At 39.3% G+C, this 19,963-nt stretch overlaps 2 protein-coding genes across 2 annotated transcripts; both read left to right on the top strand.

The window, feature by feature from the left end:
• The first annotated feature begins 3,663 nt into the window (after nucleotides 1-3,663).
• LOC141798779 (taste receptor type 1 member 2-like) lies at nucleotides 3,664-7,790 on the top strand. The gene is made up of 6 exons (XM_074680620.1): nucleotides 3,664-3,848; nucleotides 4,104-4,419; nucleotides 4,521-5,246; nucleotides 5,399-5,605; nucleotides 6,461-6,581; nucleotides 6,862-7,790. The coding sequence occupies exons 1-6, from the start codon at nucleotides 3,664-3,666 to the stop codon at nucleotides 7,788-7,790; spliced, it is 2,484 nt and encodes an 827-aa protein (XP_074536721.1).
• A 7,974-nt stretch (nucleotides 7,791-15,764) lies between these two features.
• her3 (hairy-related 3) lies at nucleotides 15,765-16,814 on the top strand. Its single transcript, XM_074682416.1, has 4 exons — nucleotides 15,765-15,858; nucleotides 15,974-16,069; nucleotides 16,185-16,266; nucleotides 16,366-16,814. The coding sequence occupies exons 1-4, from the start codon at nucleotides 15,805-15,807 to the stop codon at nucleotides 16,806-16,808; spliced, it is 675 nt and encodes a 224-aa protein (XP_074538517.1). The 5' UTR covers nucleotides 15,765-15,804; the 3' UTR covers nucleotides 16,809-16,814.
• Nucleotides 16,815-19,963: the final 3,149 nt, after the last annotated feature.

Here is a 19,963-nt window from a genome sequence, read left to right as displayed (position 1 = left end):
CATCTTCTCTGTGGCTTTTCTTCACGGTAGGTATCAATGGTGGCTGTTCTGGACAGAACAATGAACATTTTCTTGACATTTTTACATCATCATTATTCTTAGTGGAAAAAAATGCTTTGTTTTTCACTCAGTCATGACACTCATAGGAGAGGGTCCTCTCTGTTATCGCTTGCCCTGTGCTTGATTTTCCCCTTAATTTTTTCTTCTCTTTTGTTTTAGTTTTCTCAGGATAACGAGACTTGGTCTGCCCTATGCTCTTCAACTTCTGAAGACTGTTAAGAAAGTGTGTTATGTCTCATATTGAACTTGACCAATAAAAATGAAGTTGACATAAAATTGCCTTGACATGAAAATTGGAAATAATGATCGCATATTCATTAATTGTATTCAGTACCTTGCTTGATGGCTAACTAAATTTACCACCCTTAATGAAAATTTTAAGAAGTACACCATCTCGGATCAATATGTGTGTCAGTCAGGACTTGGAGCTTAAATGTTGGGTAGATGGGTTTCAGACGCTTTTCTCTGTACACATCTGAACTCTCGTTCATAATGATAATCATATGTGAACATACTGGGTTGCTTCTTATGCATTCTTCAGAACAAATAGAATAGAATAGAATAGAATAGAATAGAATAGAATAGAATAGAATAGAACTTTATTGTCATTGTAACAAGTCCAATGAAGTTGAAGTCACAGCAGCAATCAAGAAAACAAAAGTAAGAAAGTGTATAGAAACTGCAAAAAGGTCCATAAGAAAATAGATGATGACAGCTTGTCCATCATTGTCCAGTTCAGCCAGCCTCCACCTCCACAGGGTCCAGGACCGAGCTTCTTCAGCAGTCTATTCAGTCTCTGTCTCCTGGATCCTGTCTGCTCACAGCAGGTGAAGCTCTTCCAATGTGGCGTTTGTGTCTGATGTTAGCTCCATTAGCAATGTCTGTGAATAGCATGATGCTACTTTGCCCTCTGGCATTCCCTCTGTTGCTGGGTTAGCACAGCTAGCTCGTCCATCTTATTGGAGAAAGATCTTACGTTCCCAATAACAATGGATGGAAGGACAGGTCCATGTCGTCACTTCTTAACTCATACCCGAGAACCACCTCCTTCTCCTCACCTTGTGGGAAGACATCAGGCCTTACATCAGTTAGCATTGACATGCTACAGGCTGCTAACAGCTGAGTTCACATGTAAACGATCTAGCCATGGTTACATGTAGGATCTCCAGACAAACACAGGAGAAAAAGTAGTAAAAATATCACTGAAGCCACAAAAAGTTTGGTGTCCATGACCAACAAATGAGCCATACAAAGTAATGATCCACTCCAAATACAAAGATTACAAAAAAGAGACGAAAAATTACAAGAAACGGACAAAGAAGAGAGAGCTGCTGCAAAAGGCAGCCATAGCAAACAGGGCGGCGCCTGGGAACCCAGAAGCTCTTCATTTATTGAATTATATGCATTCCAATTTTCCCCATTATAAAAAAAACTCCAACTTGATCCAAAAACTTGGATCAAGTTGAGATATATCCCAGCTACCCCCAGGGACAGCAATTTGGCAGGAGATGATATGAAAACAAAGGCCTTCATGAGACCAGCCAGAGCAAAGAGCCTCTGAGAGGAGCAGTTTTATTGATTGTGAAGCATTGGCCAAGTTTATCATCACATGAAAAGCAGCTAATCTAATGCCATACTTCCAAAAATGAAAGCAAAATTTTGGGTTTGTGCTGACTTTGTAGTACTTGGGTAGGTCAGCTGCAAAGTGAACTTATGTCAGTTTTAATTTCACAGGGTACAAACATAAAAATATTGGACACTCTTGTTTACATTACAAAATTACTTAATTTTGTATTTTAGTAAGGTTGTTTGGCTTAAATGATGGTTTAAGCCAAAATCACCTTTTTGTCAACTTGAATGTGTCTGAATGTCTTTGTCTTAATTTGGGTTTATCCCTACAGCAGAGCAGAGCAGGAACCTGCTCTCACACTGGCAGGTTGCCTGTATTCAAATCCTGGTGAGGCTCACAGCCATTTGTCACCATAATGGACTGAGTGATTGCAAATTGTCCTACTTTATATTACCTGTGTGGTCCAAAGTTAAATTGGGCGAGGATCCTTTGGGAGAGAAGACTGCCCCAGAGCTTTCACCAAAGATACAGGGATGGACTCATTTAATTTGGGTTTATTTGCCTGTGGTTATGTTGAGTTTGGTATTATGAGCTCATTCTTCTAAATATTCTTATATGATAACTTTCTCCAAAGGGTTTTACAGTGATAAAGTACTCTCTGCTACAGTTACTGATACAAAACTTATCTATTCTCCTTTTTCTTATAAAAATGGGGGTTTTTTGGACCCATGTGGCGCTGTCTACTGCAGGGACATGTTTGTTTTAATGCAGCGCCACCTGAGGGCCAAAGAAAACAATCTTTCAGTATCAGCCATCAACCTTGTGCCTTTGGTACATGTCCTTCAGATTCTCTGATATCATGTACCATAGACTCACCCAGTCTTTACAGATTGGTAAATCTTTCTCTTTCTTTTACTCATGACAGACTCTGCCTCTTTTGAGTCATTTTTGTAACAGTAATGTTTTAACCTGTTTGTTTTTAAGCACTTCTGTTGTCCTTGTCTTGACTATTCTGAAACACTATGCTACCATCAAATGTTTAGTCTGCATATGTTTTACATAAAACTATCACGTTTTAAATTGTAACACTTTATCTTGCTCTATTTTCAAATAGATACAGGCTCAAATGATTTCCAAACCATCAGATTCTGTTTTTCACAACATGTTAGCATTCCAGCTCTTATTGAATTATGGTTGTAGTTTTGTTGTGAAGTCAACATAGAAAATAAGAAATGTGTTTATATTTAAGTCTATATTTTCACTTTATCAGTAAGCACATGTCTTATACATTGCATTCTTATGATATTTGACCTATAAGCATCTCAGTCACTAAGAGCAGTACCAGGGTGTGATGTTCACATCACCATCACAAGATAGGGATACTTGAATGAGCCAATCATTGCAAAGATACACATGATCATGGCCAGTGAGATATTGTTTCCTTTTCAAGAATTCAAAGTCCAAGAATCTATTGACTGTATCATGATGTGATATTAACTTTCATTTTTTAAGTGTTTTCCAGGAATTATTTTCTGTCATTTCTTTGCCCCCCTTATCTGCACCAGCAGATCCACAAACTGATAAAGCCCTGTCTTATGAACTTTGGGATGTTTGGGACCCTCTTGTAAACGAGGTGATTCATCTCAAGGGGCTTTCCCATCAATAAATAAATAAATGTGCAAGTTTAACACCAAACAGCCATGTAATACCAAAAGAGCATTTTTTCTTGTTTTATTTTGAAGTTAATGTTAGATACTATAAAGTGAAATTCAAGGTTGCTTTCAAGTTTTGAAGCATTCTAACTCATGACAGTTGTTAAAGCCTGTGGTATTCTGCTACATCAGTTTAGATGAATTTTGCATACTGATTTGTGTGTTCTCCTCCATGCATTAATAAGTTTCAATTTATGACACCTAATTTACTCCCAAATTCATGGAAATGAAGGGTTCAGCTTCCACCTGTGTCTATAAAGTTAATAGCAGCAGAGGCAAATCCCTCATTGTGACCTACATCAGATTCTCAAAACACCGACAATGAAACAATGCCTTGTTTTTTCTCTTTGTCTTCTGGGAGCTTTTCTTCATGCTTTGGCTCAATGCACAGTCCCAGGCTCAGAGTTTCATCTGGATGGAGATTACTTGATTGGTGGACTTTTTGATATTCACCAAGTCAGTGCCACTGTTCATTATGACAGACCAGAAGCTACAGACTGCTCTAGGTAAGTGTCATAATCAATGTTGGTGTCAAAATGAAAACTGAAAGAAAATGAAAACACAGAAACAGTTTGGGGCATTTTTCCTGCTAAGCACCATGTTACATGATCAAGTTGCCTTGCAAAGCATTGCATATTATCAGTAAATGGTCCTTGTGCTAACAATAAAGTCAGCAGTTCTGAAAGTGAGAATTGTAATGATATTTTTGGCTTCAACTATAGTTAGTGACTCTAAGCTACTGTTTTTCATCCTGTCCCCAGCCAACCCTCCATTCTGCCAAACTATCGGAGATTTCAGTTGATGAGATTCTCTGTGGAGGAAATCAATAACTCGACAAACCTCCTGCCTGATATTTCCCTGGGCTATGAGATGTTTGATCAATGCTCAGATACACACACCTTTCCAGGAATTTTCAAACTCATCTCAGTCAATGACTCAATCCAGCCCTGGGCTGAACCATATAAGCAGAATATGAATAATTCAGATGTTTCCAAAGTGATAGCAGTGGTCGGTCCTTTTACCAGCACCAAGGCTCTGACTGTAGCTCCTCTATTCATGACAGATCTTATACCCATGGTGAGTTAACAGAGTGATGTTGGGCAGTTGAGTTTGTTTCATAATGGCTGGTTTTACAATGTCACTAATAACAACAAACTCCTGCATGACTCTTCCGACAGGTCAATTATGGATCGACCAGCTCTGTCTTCTCCGAAAAAGCTAAATTCCCCTCTTTCCTACGAACAGTGCATCCAAATAAAGGCATCATTGAAGTGATTGTTGAGATTTTGTTACACTTCAACTGGCGCTGGGTTGCTTTCCTGTATAGTGACGACAATTATGGCAATGATGGACACGACATGTTCAGAAAAAGGATCAAAGATACACATATCTGTCTGGCGTATGCCAAAGGCCTTGACGAAAATACCAATTATTACCAAATATTCAAACAGATTGAGGGGCAGAAGATACAGACAGTTGTTGCTTTTGCTCCTAAACTAACTGCTGAGGCTCTCATTTTGTCAGCGATACAACTGAATATCACACAGAAAGTGTGGATAGCTGGAGATGCATGGTCCTTAAACGAAAGACTTCCTAAGGAGGAAGGAATCAAAAATATTGGAACTGTTCTTGGGGTTGCTCAACCACTTGTGTCCATACCTGGATTCAGTGATTTTATGTACTCTACCAGAAGCCGAACTTCTTGTGGAAGTGAACAGAGAAACTGGTTTTGTAACCAAGAGTTCAACAGCAGTGGCTTCAGTGCAGAAGAAATCCTCTCTGTGGACCCATCGTTTTCGTTTCCTGTTTACTCTGCTGTTTACGCCATCGCACATGCCTTACACAACACCCTGAAATGTGGAGCCAAGCACTGCAAGAACAATATCACAGTGTATCCACACATGGTAGGCGTAAAAACAAAATTACAATGTGAAATTTTATTCTGAGAGTGTTCATTCTTCTCATTTTCTTCTTCTTTGAAGTTCCCCTTTTGTGATATAATGTTGGAGCACAAAAAAATGCTGTTCTTCTTTTTTTTCATGTGTACCCACATCAGGTTCTAGCAGAGCTGAAGAAAACCAACTTTGCACTTTTAGATCAAAAAATTGAATTTGATGAGCATGGTGACCCTAAGTATGGATCCTACTCTGTGGTGTTCTGGAACCAAAGTGGTAAAGCAGAGGAGGTCGGCTTTCGTAAGACTCATCCATCTGTAAACTTCTTCATCAATAACAGCAAAATCCAGTGGTACACGAATGGAGAAGTGAGTCCTGTTTTTCTTTAGTAAAAAAGTGATTTAAAATGCGAGCGTTAAGATATGATGATCAATAATATCTTATTTTCTGTCCGTATAACAAGTAAAACTTCAATATTTTTGTGCATATGTTTGGATTTGTGGGTTTGGTTGTGGCTTTTTGTGCAAAGACAGATAAAATGTAAATATCTATGACAGAGTCAAAAAAGGAAAAAAAAAGAAAAAAAAAGTATCAATAGCATCCATTGTTGAGGGCTGATGTATGATTTACCACTTGTTGTCTAAATAATCACTTTTCACAACAATTATCCCCCCAAAAATTTGGATTTTTGATTAGGGGAGACCGGGGCTGGTTGTCACACGGGTTGGTTGTCACATTGCTTATTACAGCCACACTAGAGGGCGCTATGACATGATATTGATATTGAACAGTTGGCCTGACATCCTGCCTCTTTGCACTGGTCATCTTATTGATAAAACACAACACACTGAAGTGAGGAGAGATTTTGTGATTTTTAAGGGTCAGAGTATTTTTTTAGGAAGGTAGTTAGTAATTTAAAAACCGAACACATATTAAAAAGCCTACGGTAATAGCTTTTATTTGAGACAGCTTTTAGCTTGCTAGCTAAAACCATGTGGTAGCTAGCTTAATTACCACTTTGTTGTAGTAAGTAGAAAAATAAAAGGGATACACATTTCAAGCCAAGACTTTAAGCTTCTATTTTTAATGTAGGAATAACAACTGAGAGATGTTTTGATGATGAGCAATTCTCACCAGAGTAAAAAGTGTGACAACCAGCCCCAGTCTCCCCTACATTTGAAAAGTTGCTAAACTTGCGTTTTATATGTTTGTGTTTTATTCAGGTGCCTACATCCCTTTGTTCCAAAGAATGCTCTGTAGGATATGCAAAAGAGCAAAATGGAGTCCACAAATGCTGCTTCACTTGTACAATCTGTCCCAACGGAACGTATATCAACACAACAGGTAGAGTATTAAACACTGGGTGAAAAAAAAACATTAAAAATCCTCAATGACTCTTATCTGTTTAAGATTTCAGTCCAAGATTTATGTGAGTTAAACTTAACTGAATAAATAAAGGCAACCTACTTCTGTAAAAAAATATATATTCTGGTTTAAGATAGGCTGCTTATCAGATAATAATAAGCCAATAACAATAATTATAGAGAAGTTTCATTTTCTTTCTTCCTACTTTGTTTTCAAGTTACTTTTATCAACAGTCTTTCCTTTTCTCCATGTCAACCAGTGGATCCCTACGAGTGCATCAAGTGTAAGGACACAGAGTGGTCCACTGAAGGAAGTACATCATGCAGTCTGCGCTCAGTGGAGTACATCCCATTCACAGACAGCGGTGCCATACTCATCATGCTGTGGGCTGTGGCCTTGGACGGTCTTATACTGACCATGTCTGCTCTCTTTGCCATCAACTACAACACCCCTGTTGTCAGATCAGCTGGAGGACTGATGTGCTTCCTCATTTTAGGCTGCCTCAGTCTGTGTAGTCTCACTGTGTTCTTTTACTTTGGTAAGCCAACAGCTTTCTTTTGTACAATGAGGTCTTTGCCATTTATTTTGTTTTACACTGTTTGTCTTGCATGTTTTGTTGTGCGCTCTTTTCAAATTGTTAGCATTTTCAAAATGGCAGCCAAGTTCCCCAAGCTCTACAGCTGGTGGATGAAATATCAAGGACAATGGCTGATCATCACTGTGGCATTTGTTACTCAGGCGTTCTCCCTCCTCATTGGCTATTCCTCTTCTCCCCCAAAGCCTTACAATGAAACAAACTGGCAACCAGAGGAAATCGTACTAAGTTGTGAAACTAAAATTGAAGCATACTCCTTTTCAGCTATCTTTCTTGCGTTTTTGGGCTTTCTTTGCTTCATTTTCTCCTACATGGGGAAAGACCTCCCAAAAAATTACAATGAAGCCAAAGCAATAACCTTCTGCCTGCTCCTGCTGATCCTCACCTGGATCATCTTTGCCACCATACAGGTGCTATACCGTGGCAAGTTCATCCAAATCCTGAATGCCCTGGCAGTACTGTCCAGTCTGTACTCCTTCCTGTTGTGGTATTTCCTTCCCAAGTGTTACATAATCATTTTTCAGCCTCACAAAAACACACAGCAGTACTTCCAAGGTCTCATTCAGAACTATACCAAAACAATCAGCCAGTAGTTGAAATGAACACTTGAGGGTCAACCCAATTTGTTTTTAACCACTTTTTGATTAATACCAAAATTAACAGAATTTTATACTTTTCCAAGTTAACATTGAAATACACATCTTGGAGTTTTCATGCTGTTTGGTATTTATCTGGTTATTTGTGAGAATTTGAATATTACCAAGAAAAAAATCACCTAACAGTAAGTCAATAAAACAGTGAAGAGCTGATATGAATTTAAACATCAACAGGAAGTTGAAAGGGTGTTGCACTTTTGCTGTGAGCTTGTTTTGGCTGCCATCTTGTGGTGAGACGACGTAAATGTAAATATGAACAGGAACATTATTTGGCCTGATAATACTGTCTCCACCTCCATTTCTGTTTTACCAGATTCAAACTCCAAACAGGATGGGACAAATACTGGTGCCACTTATTTTATGTAAATACGTGTTGGCTTCTTGTCAAGTTGTATAAACTGTAGCAGAACACAGTTTGATACTGTGGTTTCTCATTTAAAACAGTTGCTGAAATGGCACTAACACCTACATTTAGAAAACTGTAACTAGTTTAAGTAGTTTTAATTCAAAACTGACTATTTATCAGCCAGTAAGTGACCTGCAGCCAATTTAGGATTGAGTGGTAATATGTCAGTGTAGAAGCAGAAATAGCAAAGTGTAGAGCCTTCTTCATCGCTTGTTTTGATTTCTTTTCTTTTTTTCAGCTCTGTGTGATATGATGTTACCTGTTGATTCAGAATGATTGACATCTTTTCTATTTCACATGTTGTTTTGTCAGCTGTATAACAAAGGTAAAGAAATGCAATGAACAAACACAACAGGAAATGTGTGATGGTTCTAGTTCCACCCTTCTTCTTTCTTCTTTCTTCTTTGACTAATCCCACCACATGATGGCACCACTCCACAGTGTTGTTCTGCTTTATACTGGAAGCGCTTCTTCTTCTGCAATGAGTTCGAGCCAAATTATCTACAAACTTTAAACCTTTCTCTTCAAGTTACACCAGTATTTTTCTTTTGCATCCCAAACACTTTGAGATAATCTGGATAGTTAAGATGACACCAGTTCATCAGTTTAAGGTGAAAATTTTTACTTTTTGTGAAAATATCTTGTCTTAATTTGATGCTAGAAATGCATTAAAAATATTTGGCAAGGACTGTTTGGTAACTGAGGAGACCAGCTGCTGTTGATTTGAAAATGAAATGTGCCCCCATTCCTGCCTTAAACAGGATTATAGCAGCTTCACAGCTTGGGGTCTCCTTTGTCAAATTTTTGGTTTCGTGTTGCTTCAACACCAGTATCATTCAACATCAATGTTGTTTTACTAGATAGGTTCTACTTTGGGCACTTCTGCATCCCCACACGCAGAGTTTTGAACAGTGAGCTGATAACAAGCTGGCAAGTCCCTCTTCTCTTTAAAAAACAGACTAGTGGTGCCCATTATGTCCAAAAAGAATGTCAACTTTGATTCATTAGACCAGTGGACAGTGTCTCCATCTTAATCAATCTTAAATGGACTTGCAGTGTCTCTAAGTCATTCTTGTACATGATTTTCTCTTTAAATCTATGGATGCAGAAACAGACTGTTGTAATGATTTTGAGACCATGCAGTGATTTCTACCTGTTTTCTGGTGCAGTTCCCCAGAGGGCCCAAATGGTACAGCTATTCAGTAATGAGTTTTCAGTCTTCTCCCCATTATCCAGAGATTTTTACAGATTTTCTAAATATTTTACTTAACACAATGAAATTCCAAATCCAGTGTAATTTTATGCTCGGGAACATTATTATAAAATTATGGAGTTTTGCTAGCAGTCTCTGTTTACAGGTGGTAAATCTCTGTCTCTGTATTCTGAGGAGCTCAGCCTTTCTGGAATGTAATTTTTTTTATATTCAGCCTCGTCACTGACCACCTGCTAATGAACTTGAAAACGTTTTTTTGTTTGTTTCTGTTCTTTTTCTCCTTTTTTTTTTTTTTTTTTTTTTTTTTTTTTTTTTTGTAGCATTACACAACTTTTCCTGGGCTTTTTTGTCCATCCAAATCTTTTGACAACTATATCATCACATTTAGATTTCTTTTCCCCACAAGACCACACATGTCTCTAATTTTCAGGATTTTATGTTTTTTGTTTGTCATAACATTTTTTTTAGCTTTTGGAAATAGAGCTACAGACAAAGAGGTCAGAAAAAGTAATTGGTCTTTGGTGTTAGTTTGGTTTTCTTTATTCGTATTGGTCCAGTGAGGTCTGCCTCTAAAAGTTACATTAAAACTTCAGAAATCTTTCACTTGAGTCATATTTCTCTTGATTTAAGAAAGAGAGCAGCATGAGAGCCCTCTGGTGACATCATAAAGCAACAAAAGGCCAACTTTATTCTCAAAGTTTGGATAAAATTGGGCTAAAAGAAGTGAAAAAGCAACAATGCACAATATCTATAAACCAACTGCATCAATAATAGTCCAAACAGTACTGGGCCTATACTAAACACATTTCAATCATGATATTTATTTATTTATTTATTTACTTGTTTTTTTTCATTCTGCGTTTACAATAGTTTGTTCATATATGATTAAATTGTTTAATGTAATGGTTAAGTAGTATCGCCGTAGGCTAACTGTAATGATCTATCATGAATTCTTCTTTTTCTTTTAATTTATAAACCTGAGCATTACTTAGGAACTGTTTGTAGATTAACAACACAGTCATTGCATGTTTCATTCCATGTATACACCTTTTTTTTCTTTTTATCTCTGGCTGTTTGTATTACCTTGCTCTGACGATAAAAGCCACCAAAGATACAAAATATGAGTTGCATCCGAGGCCCTGAGTCTGTCTGCATTTAAAAGTCAGATTCACGCCGTGACGCTCAGTGAGGCTGGGGTTCCCCACAAAGTGAAACGGAAAGGACCGTACCGCAGGGGGTTTGTGGCTGTTTCAGTGAGTAAATTGCCATTTTGTAAAGCTATTCAGTTTTCTGGCAAGGAGAAGGGGAGGATGGACCGTGAAAGTAGGAACGAATTGGTAAATAGTGCCACTTAGCATGGCATATGGCACGGCTGGAGAGGCGAACGCTGACACCAACAAATTGACAATTTCATACCAATTTCGGCGTTACATTCGCCACACACGTTGGCCCGCGGAAATTCTGCACAGAATTGTTTATCCACTCATGACAACTTCATAAATAGTATTGCAAGCAACAATATTCGCTTAAAGTGTTCATAACTAGGCTATTTAAAGTGGCAGTAATCAGAATGTCTGTTTTAAAAAAATCCATACATCGGATATGTTTAACCGAGGCTAACGCAGTAATTCTTTAAATTCGTTGGATGACAAACACTTTTCTAGTTTTATCTTTAAAGAATTTGTAACTTCATTCGAGTCGAGAAAGGGGGGCAGCGTAACTGCTGAGGTCACATATTTCAGGTTAACAAAATATGGAGCGAGGAAAATCGGAGGAACGCCCCATGTCTTTCACTTGTACCTTCCAATTTTCCACTCTGGTCAGATAAAGAGAGAACCCTGGGAAAAACTTGGCCCGCAACTGGTCCTTCATTTTGCTGCCAACCCAGATACAAAACGTGAAGACCATTTGTGTTTGGTGGCCATATGGGATTTGCCCTTAAAACTGTCTCCTTAAAGAACTTCTCCTCTGGACGGGATGCTGGTGTTGATAGATCAGCTCACATGCTTTCCATTTTAAGCCTTTTATCTTTCAGCACTGAATCGCCAGTGGTATACCTTTGAGAAGTTATACGGTTGATTGATACCGCATTGATCGCTTTCATGCCATCTTGAAGAAAATCAGTGAACTGATTTACGCACAGTTAATGACTAAATGATTTCATGTTGAAGGGGGGATCCATCTGAAAAAGTCAAGCCCCTGTCAGCAACGACAACAAGTTTCTGTTAATATTTAGTCCTCGTTCTTTTGTTAAAAACTATCTGTAGGTTTAATATACAGAGCCTGGTGGTGGATTTTTTCAAAAGAAGTGTATCATTTCTTAAGAGTCATAAATCCATCAAAGCAGAATCAGCCAACCGGACAGCCTCAGGTCTCCAGTTCAAAGAGAAAACTTAACTTTAATAGCACCTACTCTCAAACTAAACATTTCATTTCTACCCTTATCCTATGAGCGGTAGGCTAACTTCAGTTTAACGCGGGGCTAAATACAGTGCGCCAGAGGGTGCTTGGTTATTCTCATTCAAATTGTGTTCAAGTGGCTCAGAATAAATGACAGATGTTTTGTAATTCAAGGCGCATCAATACCCATGCGCCTTAGTCTTTAACAATGGCGCTCCCCTTTTGTTAGGCACTTGTATCTCTCCGTTCAGAGCCTGACAAAGGCTTCATCCTCCGTCGAGTTATAAAGTTACTTTCCAGCCAGTTCATTCGGCCCTTGAGAAAACCTTAAGCGATGTTAATGTGCACCTCCAGTCTTTTCATGCGGTCACCCCGGCACACACAGGCAAACAGCGGCCTTTGTGCTCCCAAACCAAAGTAAGAAGTCTTTAAATAACCAGATGAACAGTCTATAGAAATTCATGATGCTTTTTTCCCCTATTTGATCTATTTGATCCGAGCTTCAGCAACAGGTCCGTCGCGTGGCCTACAGAAAATCTTTCCAAAAGTTACAGGTGCACCTGTTCATGTACCTGCTGACTTTACTGTGACAGTGTTATTACTCACAAAGAGCTTTTGGTCACACCCGCGCTGTCTCCAGGCCATCTGAATGGAAGGCGGTACATCGATTTGCTCCGCTCAGGATGCACCAAATGAGCCTGTTTGACTGCTTTATGCAGGGATGAAACGGACACGGACAGCGAAGCATTGAAAATACACAGACCAAAGTCACGAAAACATTTGCATAAAAATGGTTAAACTTTAGACATGTCTTATAATTTAATTTTGAGGTCACATTAAAATATTACTCTTGCTGATTTACACGGGTCTGAAATATTTTATTATTGTTATTTTCTGTTTTTTTTTTTTTTTTTTTTTTTTTTTTTTTTTTTTTAGCATTGCATATCTTTAAGTCGATGTTTTTTCTTCAGAAGTAGCCTATAGCTCAAAGAAAACACAAACCCCTTCTCTCGTGTGTTGCTGTTTGGGTGCACGCCTAGACATTGGCTTGCAAATGTCTCGGTTTCCCTCGAGGAAGAAAATAGTTTATTGCAGTAATTGCATAATTGCTTCACTAATTGATGTTAACAAGTTCCCCAGTAGTCCAATTATTGCAGCAGCATTGTCAGGTCCTCGCCGGCAGGCATCCATGACAAAGGTCCAATAGGGTTAATGAATGACCCGAGGCTGAAAAAGTGAAAGTAGAGCGAGGGACCAAGCCCTTTCATAAACATACACTTAACTTGTCATTTAATGGCACTTTCATTATGATATCCAATGGGGACACAGGCTTCTCGGTGTGCTATTCTAATGGATTGATGAGGACAGAACTTGAAAGGGAAGTGAGGTGGACATGGAGGGAAATACTTTTAAAGCACAAGTTTTGAATACACTTTGAGGCAGTGTCCACAGAGCAAAGTGCAACTTCTGATGTGACTCTTTGAAAACATCTAACGTCCATGTGAATTGTTATTGAAAACCTTCAAACAGCTGTTTTATCACTTAGGTACAGCCATGTCAAATCTGTCTCCACAACCAAGTTATGGACAGATTATAAGTCCATATTAATAAGGTTAAAACCAAATCAAGTCCACTAGTGTTATAATATTAGAAAGTAAAACTTCAAAGGGAATATATCTAATTTTGCAACACCTGATCTCCAATTCATTTTATTTTGAAAGTCCCTTTCCCCTTTATTGACCCCACAGAGAGAAACACTCATTGAAATTATACCGAATAATCAGCGGTGAAATTTCCTCCTTGTGGCACAGAATAACAAGAAAAGCGACTGTTGTGATACCCCGGCTGCATGCTGAAAGCGACGCTCCACGCTCCTGCGTTTAAAGCCAGCGTGAAAAGGCAGATAATGTGGCGTCCAGAGAGGACAAAGGCCGCAAGAAAGCTCACTTTACACCAGCACAGCTCCAACAGATTTCATACCAATTACAAGCCTCAGTATATGGCACCACATTTATGTCCACAGGTTTCCGGTACATTTTACGCTTTAGTGTCGTCTAGTGTCCCCTGACACAGCGCTGACATGCATGTTTGTGCTGTATCAAAGCTCTGACATCAAACTGGATTAGTTCTACGAGGCCAGCTTAGCATCATCGTTGAAACTATTTATGCCAAAAATACACAGCGAATTGACCTGTGGTAAATAGTCACAAAATTTATGTCACGTGACCCACCATTGCAGTCCAAATGCACTCAATAATTTCAAGCTTCTGAGTGGGCACCCGGATTGTGCAGAGTGTTCTCAGTAAAATGGGGGTTAGGGAGAGTAAACTCACCTCTGTGGCTCACTTTAAGAGAGGGGATCGTTTGATGCCCACACGTTTGTGGTCACAAAGCAGACTAGAAGAAAAGATCAATGACTGGTTACTATAAAATGACCTCTTTTCAGACTCCCCACCCAAGACAAACGCCCTCCCTTTGCCTGAGCCCTCGTCCTTTTTAACTCACACATTGTGCTCTAAATAAGGCACGAAAACTTGGGGGGAAATACAGAGATATTTAAAGAGGTTTGCTCAAACGTATTTCGTGTGGCTTTTTAGAGCGCACCAACTTTCTCTCCAGGCTCTGTATATTTAGATGCAGATGCAAAGTATGAAGGGGAAATGGACGTTGAGTGCAGAACGGATAAATTGAGTCCAGCCGAGGAGTTAACTCAGCCTAAATTCACTTCCATTTAGTATATAGTCAGATGGCCTGTTAGCGAGCACACGACGCGCAGTGAACTGCAGTAGGCCTGCAGTCAATACATTGTTTCAGCTGGTATGACTTTCCCAAGCCTTTGCTCCTTTCAGGGAGCAGTGTGGCAAATCGAGAGGCGAGAGACCGAGGACAAGGGGCGGCCCTCGATTCTCCTCGGTGCCTCAACGCGCCTGGTATGAAGACAAAAAACGATGCACAAAAGCTAAAGAGTCCTGAAACGTTGGTAAATGTTTAAAATCTCTGCTTTTCCAAACAACTTCTTAAGGACTGTATGTCTGTGAACAACAGTGTAGCCGTCCCCTTTAAAACAAATGAAGAAATATAGATCAGGTCAAACAAAGTTAACTGTTAATGTGTACAAGGTGCAACACTTTCACAACAAGTGACTACCAGAAAATCGAAATGTTGTGGAGACACGCAGGGAATTTCCACGGTGCTGCCTTCGACCTGGTGGCGTGAAACTCACAAATAAAAGACTGAATACAGAATTCAACCGTGCCCACACCATGCTCACCAAGTTGAACCACCCTGATTACCCATTATGTTTATGATTTTTACGCTCTTCGATATTTCATGCCCCTCATGATGTTTTGGTGTATTCCAATCCGTCACACAGGAAAGAAAGTGTACCCACCAAGATGTGTGGTCCGTGTATGACCTGTTATAGATAGATAGATAGATAGATAGATAGATAGATAGATAGATAGATAGATAGATAGATAGATAGATAGATAGAATTATATTCAGAAGTGCCCATATCTATCTATCCATCCATCTGTCTATCTATCTATCTATCTATCTATCTATCTATCTATCTATCTATATATATATATATATATATATATATATATATATATATATATATATATATATATATATATATATATATATATATATATATATATATATATATATATATATATATATATATATATATATATATATATATATATATATATATGTATGACTCTTTGACCTGAGTTGAGCTTTCCTTGGCAGCTTCTGGCCGTCAGATGACACCAGTGTTGCTCATTTAAGCGCAAGAGACAGGCGGGACTGACTGCATTGAGATGTTAAATAGGGGTCCCTATATAAATCCACTCAGGGGCATTCCTCCATTCGTGCTCCACATACTCAAAGGGATTAACTTCAAGGAAACCAGGGGTAAAATCAGGATGGTGGCGACAACAGACTGCGCAGTGAAGTCAAAAACTCTCACTGGAAATAAGGTGTGCAGAGGACCTTGTTTGATGATAAAACACCAATTTTTCTCTAACTGAATAGTATTGTGCGAGTTATTCATTTTTGTCTTGCATTAACTTATTTATTTATTTTTTTTAACAGGTTTCCAAACCACAGATGGAAAAGAAACGAAGGGCTCGCATAAACAAGTGTTTGGACCAGTTAAAATGTCTTCTGGAGAGCTACTACAGCAGCAGTGTAAGAATACAATAGTCTTTCTTTTTTACTTGTTGCAACAGTTGTTGTGCTATTCAAAATGACTGTAAGAAGAATTTACCAGATGAATTAATCTTTTTTAAATTTCTCAATGCAGATTCGAAAACGCAAACTGGAAAAGGCTGACATCCTGGAGCTCACTGTGAAACACCTCAGGAACCTGCAGAAGATCCAGAGCTGTAAGTGATCAATCCAACCATGAAGTCGACTAGACAAGAACTATTCAAATACAGAGTTGGTCTGAGAAATCCTGACCTGTATGTCTTTTCTGCTTTCAGGCGCTGCCTCTGCCTCTGAGTTTTCTGATTACCAAATGGGCTTCCGTAATTGCATGGCAAACGTAAACCAGTATCTGATGATGGCGGACAAGTTAAACGGCAGCGATAACTGGATGTTATCACAGCTCTCTTGCAAACTCAGCCGCTCCAGAGGGCGAGGAGAAGCCTTCAGCACCATGGACAGCGGCCCAGGCCAGGCTGAGGCGCGGAATGAGACGCCGAGGCTTCTTCCCCCTGTGATGGGACCCGAGAGCAGGAAACCGGCCACATCTTCACCGTGTAAAGACTCACAGCAGCCGAAAGTAACCAAAAAGGACGAAGACTGTATGCAGGCTCCTAAACAAAACAGTCACGAACACGGTTCCAGTCACAAGAAGTCTCTGTCCGTCAGTCACAGGAATGAAGCTGCGCACACCCAGGAAAACATGTGGCGACCATGGTAGAACTGTTGGAAACCCTTTTGAAATTATAGAGAAATGTTATTTTACAACTGCACTGTATAAATTCACACAATAAGCTTCCCCTTTTATATTGTAAATGTTTTATTTTCTTAATAAAATTCTTCAAAATAAAGAAGGTGCTGTCATGACTGGTTTATTATAGGAACCAAAGTAATATAATCCGGAGATGGGCATTATTAAATGATTAATGGAATGATATCTGATGGGTGGGGAGACATTACAGTCCATATACACCTAACATGCGTTCTTATCCTATTTCCATGTAACTTGTGTTAAAAGGCTCATAAATTTGGAATGAACACTGGGCTCATGTTTGGGTTTCAATTTTAAAGTTTTTGCATTATTCACGATGTAACAAGGAAAATTATACGTGATTAGAATAAGAATAGGAGAGAAGCAGACTTTGATTGTCTTTTCTTCCATTCTTCTCCTGTTTCACACATAAGTACCGAAACAGTGGCGGCTAAATCAGATGCTTGTCGGACAGCGCAGCAATTTTGTGCTCCAAGCTGCTAATTTCACGCCATGCTCCTTTTTCCTTTTAGCTCTTCACAACATTCCCTTCTCTAGCCTCCGATAGTTGGTTAGATACTGTTACCGTGTGTTGGTGTGGCCCAGAAGGACCCACGTCTCCCCAAAGCCAAGACCCGCCTTAGCATTTTCATATTGCTAGCAAGACGTCTCATCTTGTTTAAATGGAAGTCCAACTTTCCTCCTTTGCATAGCTGTTGGTTTAGTGATGATATGTCTAATTTGAAGCTGGAGAAGCTCAGACACACCACTCAAGAGTCAACCAACTAACTTTATAAAATGTGGATCCCATTCTTTAATTATTATGATGTCTACTCTTTGAGAAATTCAGTGTGATGCCTATACGTGCCTTGTACTGTGTGGATATGTGCAACTGCCTTGCTGTTTTTACTGTTTATGTTGTCAATGCATGTTTTCGCTTTGATTAATTAAAAAATCAATGAAGACAAATTTAGATTGATAATAAAAAACGGCTCCACTACACCCAAATACCAGACCTTGTGCTTTATAACCGTGTATCACCCTTTTTCTTTTTTTCCGTTTTTCTTCTTTTTTCCCTTTTTTCTCTTTTTTCCCTTTTTTTCTTCTTTTTTCCCCCTTTTTTTCTTTTTTTCTCCTTTTTTTCTTTTTTCTCCTTTTTTCTTTTTTTTCCACCTTTTTTTCTTCTTTTTTTTCACCTTTTTTTCTTCTTCCCCCCCCCCCCTTTTTCCCCTTCCTATCACCCTTTTTCAATGTCAAAGAAAGAAATAAAAGTCTCAAGAATTTCAGATGTGTTCATGAATATGTTCAGAAACCACTCAGCAAACTCCATTTGAACTCTCAACAGACGAAAGCTAACGAGACAAAGTAGAGCTGGTAAAGGTTTGAAATACACCAACATGAATAAAGTTTAATGAAAGCAGCAGTGGTTATCTGGCATTGCACTAAAGTCGAATCTGAATGACGCCCAAGGCCTTGAAGTATTTCGCGCCCATCTCCCTGTTGCACCACAGACACCAGAGTGACTTACTCTAGAGGCCATATGCACGAACCTGTCAACCAGTCAGCTCCTTCAAAGCGCCCAATAGTTTTCTTCCGCTTCTCTGGCAGGGATGTCATAAAGTTTCTGTCCATTCTTGAATGAGCAGCGATGGAGAGGATGGCACCTACAGCGAGGAGAATCGCTGAAACGCCCACAACTCTTTCAGACAACTCTTTTGAAAAGAAGCTGCTGCGCCATGGAAGAGCGCTGCTCCTGTGCATTCCACATTGTCTCGTCCAAGTTTCCCCCTTCTCGAGTAACACACACGGCTCCGAGCCTCCTTATGGCAAGTATTTGTTATTTCAGCTTTTTGTTTGGTCTGATCAGCCCACAAAACCCGTCAGTAAATCTTCTTAATGCTCCCTTTGCCGCAAAGTCAAAGCTGCTCTTTAGATGAGATGAACAGAGGCCCGGAGCACAAGAAAAGTTTGTTTTGCCCAAGAAAGGAGCTGCCACGTGACTTCCACATTGAATGGCCTTAAACTTTTTCTAAGAATTTCTATGAACTCTTCTTAGCATTGTTTAAGTAAGCTAGTTTGGTTTGCCACAATAATGGCGACTGCACATCAGAGCTGAGAGGCAAAGTGAGGGAGAGAAGTTATTAGCATCAGACTGGGTTCAGTCAGGCGCCCTTAACAGGGCAGACGTGGATGAAGAGCGCGCAGACCCTCCGCCCCCTGCTCACTTTGCTGGTAGTCAAGGCGCCTGTGTTAAGAAAAAAAACAACACAAAAACTTCACGAAGGAGTCACAAACTCCTGATTTAGCATAGAGCTGTCCTCTGATTTCATGCTGGTTTCAGCTAAATCATTAATACACCATGGAATTACCCTTTAACTGCTGCAAGGAAGCTGTTGAAGTTAAATTACACAGCTAGAGTTATCTGGAATTACTTGGTGAGATGTGTTTTTTTTCTGCCTCATAATCTGAATTATTGTTTATATGACAGAGCACATGCTGCAACTTTCAGATTGCAGACACAATATAAATGTAAAGGATGTTAATCCCATAAACTCAGATTTAACAGTTGGTTGTAGTTCTTATATGATATTTCTGTATGATAATCAAAAGGTGGAAAATAATTATTCATTATTAAAAGAGTTTAGAGTGATTTGTCAACAGAGAGCACTCACCCACCCTGCAGAAGACAGTCACTAACCTCATCATTGCAGCACACCTCATGCCCCACTGTAAATGTGATGTACCAGGTGTCTTTGAATGTCCCCATGAAAATCACACGTGGGGGTTGGCAAGTAAAACAATGACTCAAGGAACACCAATGTGAACAGGCTGATGCATCAACTCAGTAACCAATCAATTATCAAATGACCAAGACATGTGTTAAACTTTTTGGAGCATATTATCCATCTCTCCATCCATCCATCCAATCAGGCTTCACTGCTGTTTCATTCATCACTATTCTTCAGTGGAGTCATGCATATTGGGGAGGAAAACTAGCAATACCTGTGGTGATAATTGATCACATCTTACCTAAAGAAAGGCATTTAGTGCAGGGTATCTCAAATTGTGGTCCGCGGACCACTAGTGGTCCGCAAAGACCGTGAGGAAGTTGTGTTTTTAATGGA

The sequence above is a fragment of the Halichoeres trimaculatus genome, unplaced genomic scaffold (genome assembly GCF_033239565.1).
Source record: "Halichoeres trimaculatus isolate MK-OKI-2021-1 unplaced genomic scaffold, fHalTri1.1 fHalTri1_scaffold_11, whole genome shotgun sequence".
Lineage (NCBI taxonomy): Eukaryota > Metazoa > Chordata > Actinopteri > Labriformes > Labridae > Halichoeres > Halichoeres trimaculatus.
This window is presented reverse-complemented; position numbering and strand designations above follow the sequence as displayed.

Excerpts from the sequence above, each read along its gene's own strand:
- LOC141798779 (XM_074680620.1), top strand. The coding sequence starts at position 3,664 with ATGAAACAATGCCTTGTTTTTTCTCTTTGTCTTCTGGGAGCTTTTCTT. Across the intron at positions 5,247-5,398 it reads TCACAGTGTATCCACACATG|GTTCTAGCAGAGCTGAAGAA; the intron begins GTAGGCGTAAAA and ends TACCCACATCAG. Across the intron at positions 6,582-6,861 it reads AACGTATATCAACACAACAG|TGGATCCCTACGAGTGCATC; the intron begins GTAGAGTATTAA and ends CATGTCAACCAG.
- her3 (XM_074682416.1), top strand. The coding sequence starts at position 15,805 with ATGGTGGCGACAACAGACTGCGCAGTGAAGTCAAAAACTCTCACTGGA. Across the intron at positions 15,859-15,973 it reads AAACTCTCACTGGAAATAAG|GTTTCCAAACCACAGATGGA; the intron begins GTGTGCAGAGGA and ends TTTTTTTAACAG. Across the intron at positions 16,070-16,184 it reads AGAGCTACTACAGCAGCAGT|ATTCGAAAACGCAAACTGGA; the intron begins GTAAGAATACAA and ends TTCTCAATGCAG.